Source organism: Gopherus evgoodei, chromosome 1, assembly GCF_007399415.2.
Source record: "Gopherus evgoodei ecotype Sinaloan lineage chromosome 1, rGopEvg1_v1.p, whole genome shotgun sequence".
NCBI classification, from domain to species: domain Eukaryota; kingdom Metazoa; phylum Chordata; order Testudines; family Testudinidae; genus Gopherus; species Gopherus evgoodei.
The window spans coordinates 292,607,396-292,622,457 of NC_044322.1; the positions used below are offsets into that span (position 1 = coordinate 292,607,396).

A 15,062-nucleotide genomic window follows, 5' to 3' on the forward strand; every position below is an offset into this window, starting at 1 on the left:
TCCATTAAAAGACATGACCTCACCTACCTTGTTTCTTTCAGATCCTGGGACCAACATAGCTTCAACAGCACTGCAAACATATACTTGTACTATGAATTATTTTCCTAAATCAAACTAAACAGTTGTCAATATTAAGTGCATTTATCATGTATTGTCTTGCCTTGATTATAATGTGTAACAGATCTCCCATTCATGTGTGCAAATTGACGAAATTGGAACCACCGCCAAACAAGCCAGTCCTGCTTTTTCCTGTCAGTATCTTCTCTATATAGACTCTGGATTTTGATTCCACCCCTTTTTGGGAGGTGTGGTTAACAGTTCCATCCTCTAGACATTTTAGCAAGGAACACTGCTTTTTATTTAGGCAAGTGAACAAAGTCCTTTTTTACACTACTTATGTAGAGAAATCAAAAGACAAAGCACATCCTTTCCTTGAAGAGGGAAGAGAGAAATTCTGTTCAATACATTTAGCAGTCAAGAATGTCCAATGGAAATACCTAATTATTAAGTGCCTGATTTTCAGATGTATTCATTACCCACAACTCCAAATGGGTGTGGTCAACTGTATTTATTGAATTTCCAGATCTGTAACTTCTACACATTTGACCTAAACCTAAGTGTTTAATAAATGCTATTATTCAAACTATACACATCTCTGAAACAGTTCTGAGGAACTTCAGACACTAGCATCAAAGCAGGATGAGTAAAATCAGTCCTGCATCTCGAATCCATCAGTATTACATGGCAGTAGAGTCAAATGAGAAATGTTTTAAACCGTTCTTAGCAATAGACACAAGCAATTGATTGGCTGCTGCCTACAATAGCTGTTCATCCCATTGCTTTCCCAACTGTCTAGCAAATAAGTTCTGTGACTTTCAGTGGAGATATGCTGTTTCTAGTAAAAATCTCCCTTGTGTATCATGAGTATCCATAAAGGTAATAGTAATCTTTATAACCATGGATAAGAAGATGGTATGTTGCATCACTTGACAAAGGCAAAAATTAAGGAAAGTGGAAAAGAAATCATAGGATGCTAACACTTCAATCAGTGGGATTTTAATACTGGTGGATAGACTTCTCCTCTGAAGAGCAATCCTCAAAAACTGGAGAGGGATTGTTTACATGTCCTTAGAGAGAGAGGATGAAACCTTGAAGGCTATTTTTTTCTCTTGTGCGTAGACTTGCTTTCATTAGCTATACACTCAATTTCAGTTGTTGCAGTATCTTACATTGTCACAGTCTGGATAAAATGGCAAAAAGAAAAATGTACAGGCATGTGTGGTAGTGGTGTATGCTCTGGTAAGGAGCATGAGCCTTAAAGGATGGGTAGGACACTTCAGCCAAAAGTAGTCAGGATGTAAATTCACTTAAGATATTTCCTGGAAAAGTTAGCAATTAGATCAGAGACCACCTCAGAAGAGTATTGCCCATTTATATGCAGGTCTTGCTAATAGCCCATTTTTAAAAAATGTTGGTGCCTAAAATTGTTTCACAACCTGTATTCAGGACCCTAAATAAAAATGGCTGAGCATCTGCAGTCCCCATAGATTATATATTTCGTATATGTAATATGACAGGAAACAAGGTACTGCTTAAGAAAGCACATTATATCTATCTATATCTATCACCAAAGGAAATGTGCATGTGTAATATATGGAAGGCTTATGCTGAAGAGATTTTTGGCTCATTCTTAAATTGTAAACTCTTTGAGGCAAGAACCGTCTTTGTGTGTACAGTGCCTAGTACAAGGGGGTGCTGATTTGGACCTCTGCGTACTACTATAACAAAGTAAATCCATAAGACAGGTGGTAACCTCATGGTCAGAAATTTGTAAGGCTGCAATGTAGAGTGGTGCTGATGCTTCAGTCACTATCGATTGGGTGCTTTGACAACAGTAGAATATACATTGGGCTGCTAGGTTCCAAAGACTTCATAGACTTATAGTTTAATAGAGATGAGGGAGTTAATCAAGTTCTAACTGTTAAAATGTCTTTCTTATGTCTCCTTGTTGGAACCTATATATCTGATATTCCAGAACCAGAAATAAATTCCTCCTGATCTGGACTGTTGACTCCAGGTCTCAGTGCCTACCCTAAGTTTAAAATAAAACATTTTACATATTGAAACATATTGGGATAGCTCAGTGGTTTGAGCTTCGGCCTGCTAAACCCAGGGTTGTGAGTTCAATCCTTGAGGGGGCCATTTAGGGATCTGGGGCAGAAATCTGTCTGGGTATTGGTCCTGCTTTGAGCAGAGGGGTGGATTAAATGACCTCCTGCGTTCCCTTCCAACCCTGACATTCTCTGATTAGACACCAAACTGCTGGAATGCTCAACCGACCTAGACGTAGGTGGGTGGGTGTGCACGCGCATATATATCTAATGATGATGATGTAAAGGGCCCTGCTAGCAAGAACTGGGATCAGCCTTCTGGTGAAATGCACAGTAACTTCAACGTGTGCTGCTGCACAGGAAATTGCTTGGATTTTTGCCTGTATGTGAATCTGTATCTTGCTTGGGGGAGTGGCATCTCTAATATGCAACTTTGGCTAATATATCTCTAAATTTGAAGCCTCTCTCCCTCTAGGTGTTGTAATGGAAACGGAATATTTTTGCTGCTGCCAGAGCTTTGTGGTTGCTGCAAGGTGGCAGGCCTGCAGCATCCTCTTGGCAGCTGAAAGGTGAAGGGAGTAGAAAAGAGGCCTTCAATAGCTGTCCTCCCTTCCTTCTTTTGTTGTTCTTAGCTTTTCCCCATCAGCACCTGCACTGTGAAATTGAGGTGATTGAGGCCTAGTCTACATTACGCGTTTAAACCAAATTTAGCAGCATTAAACCTGTTTAACCCTGCACCCGGCCACACAACGAGGCCCTTTTTATCGATATAAAGGGCTCTTTAAACCGGTTTCTGTACTTCTCCCCAACGAGAGGAGTAGCACTGAAATTGATATTGCCATGTCAGATTAGGGTTAGTGTGGCCGCAAATTGATGGTATTGGCCTCCTGGCGGTATCCCACAGTGCACCATTGTGACCACTCTGGAAAGCAATCTGAACTCTGATGCACTGGCAAGGTAGACAGGAAAAGCCCCACAAACTTTTGAATTTCATTTCCTGTTTGGCCAGCGTGGAGCTGTGATCAGCACAGGTGGCGATGCAGTCCCAAATCCAAAAAGAGCTCCAGCATGGACTGTACGGGAGATGCTGGATCTGATCACTGTATGGGGAGACAAATCTATTCTATCACAGCTCTGTTACAGAAGATGAAATGACAGAGCGTTTGAAAAAATCTCCAGGCTATGATAGACAGAGGCCACAGCAGGGACTCAACACAGTGCTGCGTGACAAGCATAACGGAAAGCCAAAGAATCAAATGGATGCTCATGGAGGGAGGGAGGTGGGACTGAGGACTCCAGCTTTCCCACAGTCCCCGCAGTCTCTGAAAAGCATTTGCATTCTTGGCTGAGCTCCCAATGCCTGTAGGGTCAAACACATTGTCCAGGGTGGTTCAGAGTATATCTCGTCAATTTACCCCCTTCCCCCCCGTGAAAGAAAAGGGAAAAAAATAGTTTCTTGACTTTTTTTTCAATGTCACCGTATGTCTACTGCATGCTGCTGGTAGACACGGTGCTGCGCCACTGAAAAGCAGCATCCTCCCCCGCCCCTCCGCTCCCCTCCCCGGTGGCAGACGGTACAGTACAAAATGACTGATAGCCGCCCTCATCATCCTGTGAGTGCTTCTGGCTGGCCTTGGTGAGGTCGGCTGGAGGCACCTGGGATAAAATAGGAATGACTCCCGGTCATTCCCAGCAGATGGTACAGAACGGCTGGTAACCGTCTTCATCATAGCAACTGGGGGCTGAGCTCCATCAGCCCCCCCTTCATGTCTAAAGAAAAGATTCTGTACTGCCTGGACTATCATAGCAGCTGGAGGCTGCCTCCTCCTTATTTAATCTTACTAAAAAGTCAGTGTTTCTCATTCCTGCATTCTTTATTACTTCATCACACAAATGGGGGGACACTGCAATGGTAGCCCAGAAGGGGTTTGGAGGAGGGAAGCAACGGATGGGGTTGTTGCAGGGACACCCCCTAGAATGGCATGCAGCTCATCATTTCTGTGGGATCTGACACAGAAAGGCTGTGCTCTCCGGTTCTCTGGTGCACTGGTTCTCTAGTACACTTGCCCCATATTCTAGGCAGGACTGACTCTATTTTTAGATAAAACATAAAGGAGGTCATTCCCATTTTTGTCTTTGCGCCCCTGGCCGACCTCAGTGAAGGCCAGCCAGGAGCACCCATTACAGCAGCAGACAGTACAGAAGGACTGATAACCATCATCCCATCGCCAATTTTACAGTGGCATGGCAGACAGTACAATAGGGATGGTAACAGTCTCTGCTACCTTGAAAAGGCAAAAGAATGCTGCTGTGTAGCACTGCAGTACTGCCTCTGTCAGCAGCATCTAGTATACATACAGTGACAAAAGGCAAAATGGGCTCCATTGTTGCCATGCTATGGCGTCTCGCAGGGCAATCCAGGGAAAAAGGGCGCGAAATGATTGTCTGCCATTGCTTTTGCGGAGGAAGTAATGAGTGATGACATTTACCCAGAATCACCTGCGACACTGTTTTTGCACCATCATGCATTGGGATCTCAACCCAGAATTCCAATGGGTGGGGGCGACTGTGGGAACTATGGGATATCTACGGGATAGCTGCAGGATAACTACCCAGAGTGCAAAGCTCCAGAAATCGACACTATTGTGCTTTGTTTGGCCGCGTGCACTCAACTTTATACAATCTGTTTTACAGAACCGGTTTATGTAAAATCTGAATGATCCTGTAGTGTAGATGTTCCCTACGTTTCACTACTGCTTAAAGAATTCTGATTAGGGAGAATGAAACTGAGCAGTCTGGTTAACTTTTCTGCTGCTTGGCTAAGTTAGGAGCAGAATTGAAGGCACTAGTGTTGTTGTTCTTCCCAAATCTGCAAAAAATAATATATCAACCTTCCAAATGTTATCTTTGCAATCATAAGTACTGGGAATGTCAACTTTCTTAATTTGAAAACTTAAATCCTGCAAATATAGGTTCTCAGGCCCCTATGTTTTTCAGGGAAACCTTTTATTTACCATTCGACTGTCTCTTTTTGTGCCCCCAAACCCTGAAGAGATCTATCAGTATATGACAGAATATTTTCAGTGGCTAACTATAGAGATTGGCACCATATACTAAGATGCATCTTATCTGAAATGCTGCCCTAAATAGCTAACACTTGTCGGTAAACCTATGGTCTTATTCTTACTATGTATATATATATATATATATATATATATATATATATATATATATATATATATATATATATATATATATATATATGGGTGTGTGTGTGTAATATAAAATATTTAGTTGCAGTGTATGGTCCCAGGTTCTAGCAGCTTTTGTTACTTTTTCACTGTACCCAACTTTATTAACCTGATGCTCACCTTATGTTTTGTTTAGCTTCCAACTCTTTTTTTCCCCCCCTCTTTCTTTTACAGATATTTAATTAGTCAAGGAGCACATGTAGGAGCTGTGAATAGTGAAGGAGACACTCCATTAGATATTGCTGAGGAAGAGGCAATGGAAGAGCTGCTTCAAAATGAAGTAAATAGACAAGGTAATGTTGAATGTGGAAGTCTAGTATTATCTTTTAAACCTAAGTATACTTTATAGGAATGTATTTTAAAAAAATAATATTTGAAAGTCATCTTTTGTGATTTTTATATGTAAAAGAATTACAGCAAACCACGTATACTGATAAACATTACCTCCAAGGCATTGTTACAGCCCTGTCTAAGTTTCTCCTTGTGGAGCCAATACAGGCTGCTGTACTGGATCCAGTCTTTTTATCCCATAGTGTCCAACTGGCTTTGAGCAGTGTCCAGACATTGTTGCTTGTTCTGATCTCTCAGGCACAGTCCTGGGGCATAGACTTCCATTATGATACCATTTTTTGTCATATGGGCCCTGTTACCCAACTGCTGTAGGTCCCAAGACCCCAGTGCTCAACCTCTCTAGTCTTCCCAGTATACCTACACATGTTCTCTCCACAGGTCCACCAGCATGGGCATGCCAGTTTACCATTTAACTCTTTTTGGGGACCATTATTATAGTTAACATAAAGAACACACAAGCTTTTTGGAAAGGGTCTTCTTAAACACAAACATTTTATTAATAGAAAAGGCCTAGAAGTTTATTGATATATGGAAAAACTAACACACACCTGAATGCAGACTCCTCCCTCCAGTGGTCTCACCACTGCTGAGAGTCTTCTGGATTATGGTCAGTGTCCTTCAGGTGGTCAGTGCTATTTCTGCTCTCTCACTCCTCCTGCTTAGCTTTCTCATTCTGGAAGGTGTCTTTTTGCTAGAGAGCCTGTCCCTTTTTAAAAGCTGGTTATGACATCTTTTTCCTGTTTCTCCTCTTATGCTAGGATTTTCCATGTGCCAGCCCTGGCGCGGAATTGCTGGCAGAGGGTTGTTAAGTTAATGACTGTTTGGTAACCTCCCTTGTCCCACTAGGGTAAGGCTATTCAATAGTCGATGACTCTCTAAGGATCAGATACCTAGGTGCCAGGTCTCCTCCCCTCCACCCCCCAAAACATGAAGAATGATGCAGTCTAACCTGACAGTTAAGATGAAGTATGTAATCAAGGGGACACTCAAAATGGAGGCTGAAATACACATTTTCCCCACAAAATCAGACTGGGGACACATACACAGTCTCTCCCTTCCCCTCCCTGCTCCAAACAGTCATGGGCAGTTTCTTCCTTTTTGTGTTTAAAGGGTACTTTCTCTCATGTTAGTGTACAGTTCTCCATAACACTGAATTATACGTGCCTACATAGGGGAGATTATACACCTTTAGCTTCAAAGTGTTATCTAAATAATCTCAAGTAACAGTAAACTATGCAGTGACCCAAGTTCTATCAGGATTAAATGGTTATGGTTGAATCTGCCTATTGTCCAAACCAGGTACTGTCATTTACTGATCAATAGGATATGACATCGAAAAGATGATGTCATCTAGGTACTAGTATGTAATTATATTTCTAGAATCTTGGATCAAACATTTTATAGTAACTAAATGTTAACTATAGGATTTAGACTCTGGTTAGCATGTAAAGGGACACCAAAGTAAATTGATAGTTTGCTGGCATGTTGTACAAAACCCCTATCTTTTTCACTTAATTTGGTAGAACACAGTTTAAAAAAAAAAAAGGCTTGCGGGAGATGTGAATTGTGTTGTCTTCAGTTTATGCCTCTTCATAACTTTTTTGTGAAGCTGTTTTCTGATAAATTTGACTTAACTCAAATGCAATCCTAGTTGTCCTTAATACTACACTGAAATGTGAATAATCACTCAATTTGGAAAATACCACAATTAAAATAAAATGATTTCTTATTTTATCTTTTGGAGTTTCTTATACAAGCTCTCTTATACATATCTGCTACATACTTTACAGTGCTCAGCTTCATGTCATAAATATTAGTTCTCATTAACGTTATAGTTAGTTTGATACTAATTTTATAATTTAATAACTTGTAATAACATAGATTAGTGAAAATTTCAGTATGCATACTGTATTCATAAACACAAAACATTTACACTTTATCTTAGATATGAAACGTATTGAAAGCTTTCTGAGGCACCCAGATTTACAAGACAGGGAAGCATATACATTTATTGATCCCTTAGGGTATCAGCAAATAATGGCTACTGCTGGGTGTGTATGTGTGGAACAGTGAGGATAGTTTGTTTATATTTTAACACAAAATATGAAATTGGACTGCCATAGAGAGAACCCAATGTCAGACTCTTCCTATTGAAAATGTATAGTTGATCCATTCACTAGCTCCTGGCAGCAGTAACAGATGTGGGTAGCAGCAAAGAATCCTGTGGCACCTTATAGACTAACAGACCTTTTGGAGCATGAGCTTTCGTGGGTGAATACCCACTTCCTCAGATGCATGTAATGGAAATATCCAGGGGCAGGTATATATATGTGTGCTAGCAAGCAAGATGTGGGTAGCTTTTTTTGTGCCTCGAATGAGCTCAGCCCACGAAGGATGCCCTTCTGTGTAAACCTGCATTCCGGGAGAATCTCCCCATCCACATGCCTTAACTTTTGATGGTCCCTCACCCTGAGCTGAGCAAGGAAACATAATACATATCTAATTTAAAAAATATTTTTTTAAAAAATATAGAAATACAGGGCTGGAAGGTACCTCTAGCGACATCTAGTCCGATTCTGTCTCTCCTCCCTTTCTCCACCCTGTGCTGAGGCAGATATACCTTATAATATTATTTATTAAATTGTAGAATAAAACCAGCCTTCTCTTGTCATTGACATAACCCCCAGTGCTATTTGATAAATCATCCCTCCACTAGCTTTTATATGGTGGGACAAGGCTTTTTGTTCGAATGCATGAAGTTAGCTCTTGGAGACCCATGCTAGTAATAGCAAAACTGATGGCATGGCACTGTCATGCTATAGTTAACATAACTTTTAAACATCTCTTTTTGTTGGAGACCAAGAACATTAGTTCTTCATCTAGATCTTGTATATTAAACAGAACGTAAGAGAGATTACTAGTTTTTGCTACTGTCATTGCTTTTGAATGTTATGGTGTAATTATTCATTTCTATCCCAGAAGTGTTTTAATTCTTTTCATACACAAGTAAGGGACATTTTCATACACAATTGACATTTCATACACAATTAAGGGACATTTAGTTCCTGTATTTCTGGGATTCCTGATTGGCACCTCTCTGATTGCCTTATCACTTTCTTCAGAATTTAAACTCTAATTTTAAAAAGAAGAAAAAAACACAACCAAAGTTTCTAATCCTTATGGTGGTAAGGAAACTTCTGGATGTGAACTAGTGTTTTTCCTGGATCTGCAACTGGCACACTTTAAGTACTACATTACAGACTTCATTTTTCTCGGAATTATTCCCTTGGATCCAGATTTGGTGGATATATGGGCTTCTTCCTAGCCAAGGGTCTTGATTCTTTATTCCTGCCTTAATTGACTCTTGAGTGTCTAATACATTTAACAGGTTGGCACATCCTCCTTTTTCCCAGCTACTTGGGCAAGACTCCATGCTCCTGTCTGCAGTGAACCACAGCAGAATGAGCGGCAGACCAGAAAAGAGTTTGCGTCATGTAACTAATCAGCTTTCCCCAGACTACTATTTTGTGTATCTGCATTTGCGTTCAATTCCTGTAGGTATATTGAAATTGTGCTAGGGACTTTGATCAAAACACAGCATACATCTTACACAAAAAGGGACTTCACAGAGAGGCACTAAATTCACAAAGGTAAATTGTGGGATGGAAGTATGTTTCATATGTACATGACAGATTATAGGATGGTCGCACTACTGTTGCTGTATCAGTGGAAATCTGAGTTGATTTCAAGTATGTTAAATTAGAACCACCCAAGAAAAATCTGAGTAATTCTAAGTAAACTTTTCTGTTACTTAGCCAACAAGACTAATCCCCTCAAAAAACTAAAATTTGAGCCCAGAACCAAAAGAAGAATTTAAAAATGTGACTGAGGAAATGTATTCCTTCTAGCATTTAAAGCTAAAAATCCACCTCTACCCCAAGTATATGTTAACAAAGGAGATTTGATAGCCAAATTAATTTTCTTTATTTACAGATTCCATTGTGAGTGTCATTGGACATGAATTTGAAAAAGAATGGGATAATTTTGTTTCCTTAATTTTCTTTACAAAGCAAGCCTGCTTTAAACAGTCTTACTTTCCACTACATGCATCCAACGAAGTGGGTATTCACCCATGAAAGCTCATGCTCCAATACGTCTGTTAGTCTATAAGGTGCTGCAGGACTCTTTGCTGCTTTTACAGATCCAGACTAACACGGCTACCCCTCTGATACTTACTTGCTGGGAAAACTCTCCATGCAGTCAGGGAACTGTGCAACCTAGAAAACCACATTCTAGAGGGAAATAGGCATGATTCTCCGCCGAAGAGAGGTGATAACTTAGGAACCAGAAACCTAAAACTTTGGTACTCTGCTGGACCACAGAGGGGCAATACAGGTGCAGTTCCTCTGAACTGTGACTATGACATTCTCATACGGGAATAGCTGACACTGACCAGGACCAGATCTTGCCTATTGCTGGGACCTTGGGCAGGAGTAACTGTGTGAGGCAAAACATCCATATTTTGTTGGAGAGAAGAAATGCATAGAATATATACATACCTATAATTATTATTTATATTGAAAGATAACTATACACCCCTCTGTCAAATAGAGATGATCTCACTATTATATATTGCAGAATCGTGATGGTAATAGGGCATCTTTGACCACCTACCTCATCTGGTCTCTGCCCACCAATTCATCTCCACAGCACTTACTCTAATATTCAAGAACTCGTGAGCAGCTTCAAGTAGCTGCAGTTAAAATAAAAAGAATCATGCTTCTTGAAGCTGCCCATGAGTTTTGGAATATCAGTGTTGTGGAGATGAGTTGATGGACAGAGGCCAGATAAGGTAGGTGGTCAAAGGTGCCCTATTACCACCATGATTGTGCAATATACAATGGTGAGATCATCATCTCTATTTGACAGAGGGTGTATAGTTATCTTTCAATGTAAATAATAATTATAGGTGTGGATCAGTTAAATGCTGTGTTTGACTCAACTTTATTTATATGCATACAAATACATATGACTACTGTGTTTATATACAGAAACATTTATTACATGAAATAAAAAGTGGGTTGATTTTTTTGCATAGTGTACCCATAAACGTGTTTATATTGCTAGTGTGCTCTGAAACAGTGATTCAGCATTTCAATATTGTTTTCATAAAATGCTTGCTGAGCAGCATATTTTGTATCTACTTAAAAAATTACTACGTACAATTTTTTCTGAAAAAAGTTTAGAGCATTTAGCCAATAATTTATAAATCTGTCCTTTTGTATTAACAGTTTTTGAATTGTTAGCCTGCCTGAGGTAAAGTTTACAAGCATTTGTAAATTGTCAAATATTGTTGAGCTGAGAGGTACCACATCACCATCTATAGGCCAGTTGGAGAAAGTGTATTACGTGTCTGAGAAGCAGTGGGTTTGGTTTTGTTTTACCTCCTCTGCCCTCAATATTGAGTTTTGAAAACAAAAGCAAAGAGGAAATTCCATTTAAGGTAATCTAAAACATGTTTACATTTTACTTTCTCTACAAATACTGGGGATATGTATTTGAAGTATCTCTAAGTATATCTTCTTCCTGCTCTAGGATGTGAAAAGTTCATCTCCCATTTTGGTGCCAGTTGTAACACAGGAAGTTTTAAATAAATTGGCACATCTTTTTCTAACTCTCATGATTTCTTGTGTTTGACAGTGGAAATTTGATTATGTAAATTTGCTCTGTCCTGTTTGTTCCACTTATATCATAAATAATGTTGAAAGCTTGCAGTCTTCAGTCGTCTGTAGCCATTACTCTCATGTGAAGTACAAAAGTTTGTTAGGTGTACCAACAGTCCATGTTTAATATGAAGTCGCTTTAATCTCCATGTATGTAAGACTAACCTTGAGAAGTACAAATACTGGCCTTTATGAGGCGTTTTTTCTTTTTCTTTTCCTTTTATTTCTTTTTTTTTTTAATTATGAAGTTCCTCCCTCACTGTCATTGGGACCCTTCTGTTTTCATTGATTGGAAGAGGTCTTGGGCTCCTATCTAGCAAACACAAATGAGTAACTTTACACAGAGGTGAACTCACTTTATATATGGACTACTCGGTACAAAAAGTTTATCTTGTGGGTAATTGTTAGCAAGATAAAGACTTTGGCACCTAGTTGTAAAAGGGGCAAGTGTGCAGTGAATAATTAAACTTAAGTACCATGCCGGCAATAATATCACCAGGAAAAAAAGTGTAATGTAAACAGAAGCATAGTTAGGCAAATCTTTTCCAGATAGGAGGGTAAATTGTATATGTGTTCTTCTTTGTAAACAAAACAAAGTAAAACTCACCAGATATTGGCACTGTTCTTTAAGGTTTTAAAAATAATTCCTAGTTCCAAAATAAGGAATCAGACAAACATAAGCTGCCCACCATAGGTAATGTTAAAAGGATTACAACTGTTGCTGCCAAAAGAATATTCAACAACCAAATGGTCGAGTAAAATAAAAAAGATGGAAAACCAAGCACATGGATTAAGAGTTATGCAAAAAATGTGTGCATTGTATCATACCCTGAAGGCAAAGTGAATACAAATTAATAATTTTAAAAAAATTGTTTTTATTTAAATGTTTTATTTGAATTAAATAAATTTCTTTTAACTGTTAAAAATTAAATTTGAAATTATGACGTGTTAAATCTTAAATTTACTATAATCCGTTTAAATAATCTAAATAAATAAAATGTGTTGCATCAGTGAGCACTCCTCATATTTTAATGAGGGTACTACTTTTTAAATTCTTTTCAGAACCAATGGGAAAACCTCTGACTTCTGAAGTCAACTCAAGCTTCATAAATGTTACAATGTCATGTAGTGCATTAAGTATCTGTATTATTTTCAGTCTTTACAATGGAACTAATGGTGGTATTGACACTTTTTTCCAAATGTCATTACTTTCAGCGTCTGTCATGAAAGAGGCTTTTGCCTTAACTGCTTTTGGTCAGTTTCCAAACAGTGGGTCCTGACCTCTTTTGGGTCATGGGAAGGTTCCAAATGAACTGTCACGTCCAGGGCTGGATTAGCCCATCACTGGGCCCTGGCCAAGGCAAACGTACATTTCTCCTGGCCCAATGCAGAGGAGGGGTTGTGGGGAAGGGTTGGTTCAGGGAGTGAACTCACAGAGGGTGGTGCCTGTCCCACAGGACTAGTCATGTTAGTGTTCACATGACTATAAATCTGTACAGAGATTAAATTTTACTAGTCTAATAATTGTAAGGCAAGAACAGGAAGCTTAGGTCAATAATATAATAATAATATTGTGCCCCTCCTCCAGAAGATTGCCAAGCACTTTACACACAAACTATTACAAGCTACAAATATTTTTTTTGTGTTTGACTTTCTTTCAGACTTGGAGTTAATAGTGAACACTCAGTAAAAACAGATAATATATTTAATGGTTTAGTGAAGGGAGAATTATGAAAGCATCTTTCTTGCAGGTATTTTAAATCAATATGTAAATTGGTACGTAGATCTATCACTGTGGTATCTGAACCCCTCAGATATCTTATTTACTTTGAATTATCCAGAATTTTACGGGCTCCAGAGCTGATGTTCATGAGCCTATTCCTCAGCCACATAGGCTCTAAGAGGCATTGCAGGAGCTCCCAGGGTGGGATCTGCCTTGGGAATATAGATACTTGGCCCAGTATGAACTGGGTATAGCAGCACACATTCACAACCCCTACACAGTCCAGTGATACCATCACACTATGCATTTTACAGCTTAAAACTCAGATATTTTAAATTTCTGCTGATTGGTTATTTTGAAAGATGCTGTGAAGGCAAAGGAAGTAAATTTGAATGAAAACAATAGACATAAATGTGGAAAGCAGAGGCAGCAAACAAATGGCTTAAACTCAGGCCTGGTCTACATTACATGTTTATACCGATTTTAGCGGCATTAAACCAATTTAACGCTGCACCCGTCCACACAACAAGGCCCTTTATATCGCTATAAAGGGCTCTTTAAACCGGTTTCTGTACTCCTCCCTGACGAGAGGAGTAGTGCTGAAATAAGTATTACCATATCGGATTAGGGTTAGTGTGGCCTCCGGGTGGTATCCCACAGTGCACCGTTGTGACCACTCTGGACAGCAATCTGAACTCGGATGCACTGGCCAGGTAGACAGGAAAAGCCCCGCGAACTTCTGAATTTCATTTCCTGTTTGCCCAGCTTGGAGCTCTGATCAGCACAGGTGGCGATGCAGTCCCAAATCCAAAAAGAGCTCCACCATGGACTGTACGGGAGATACTGGATCTGATCGCTATATGGTGAGGCAAATCTGTTCTATCAGAGCTCCGTTCCAGAAGACGAAATGCCAAAGCATTTGGAAAAAAATCTCCAGACAGGCCACAGCAGGGACTCAGCATAGTGCTGTGTGACAAGCGTAACGGAAAGCCAAAGAATCAAATGGACGCTCAGGGAGGGAGGGGGGGGGGGACTGAGGACTTCAGCTATCCCACAGTCCCCGAAAAGTATTTGCATTCTTGGCTGAGCTCCAAATGCCTGTAGGGTCCAACACATTGTCCGGGGTGGTTCAGGGTATAGCTCGTCAATTTACCCCTCCCCCCCCCCCACTGTGAAAGAGAATGGAAAAAATTCGTTTCTTGACTTTTTTATGTCACCCTATGTCTACTGCATGCTGCTGGTAGACGCAATGCTGCGGCACTGAACAGCAGCACCCTCTCCCCTCCCCTCCTCGGTGGCAGATGGTACAATATGACTGCTATCCATCGTCATCATCAGCCTGTGAGTGCTCCTGGCTGGCCTCAGGTGAGGTCGGCTGGAGGCACCTGGGTAAAAATAGGAATGACTCCCGGTCATTCCCAGTAGATGGTACAGAACAGCTGGTAACTGTCTTCATCATAGCAACTGGGAGCTGAGCTCCGTCAGCCCCCTCCTTTCATGTCTAAAGAAAAGATTCTGTCCTGCCTGGACTATCATAGCAGCGGGATGCTGGGCTTCTCTCCTCTCCGTTTAATGTCCTGCCTGGACTATCATAGCAGCTGGAGGCTGCCTCCCTCTCGTTTTACCTCACTAACAAGTCAGTGTTTCTTATTCCTGCAATCTTTATTACTTCATCTCACAAATGGGGGGACACTGCCACGGTAGCCCAGGAGGTTTATGGGAGGAGGGAAGCAACGAGTGGGGTTGTTGAACCCTGTAGAATGGCATGCAGCTCATCATTTCTGTGGGATCTGACACGGAAAGGCTGTGCTCTCCGGAGTTCTCTGGTGCACTGGTTCTCTAGTACACTTGCCCCATATTCTAGGCAGGACTGACTCTATTTTTAGATAAAACATAAAGGAGG

At 40.3% G+C, this 15,062-nt stretch overlaps 1 protein-coding gene across 5 annotated transcripts in view; it reads left to right on the top strand.

Moving 5' to 3' along the window:
- PPP1R12A (protein phosphatase 1 regulatory subunit 12A) overlaps positions 1-15,062 on the top strand; it is a 223,866-nt gene that overhangs the window by 107,303 nt on the left and 101,501 nt on the right. For all 5 annotated transcript variants that reach the window (XM_030548638.1, XM_030548641.1, XM_030548637.1 and 2 more), the window contains exon 3: positions 5,537-5,655. In XM_030548638.1, coding sequence (XP_030404498.1) covers positions 5,537-5,655 — 119 coding nt within the window. The remainder of the gene's footprint in view (positions 1-5,536; positions 5,656-15,062) is intronic.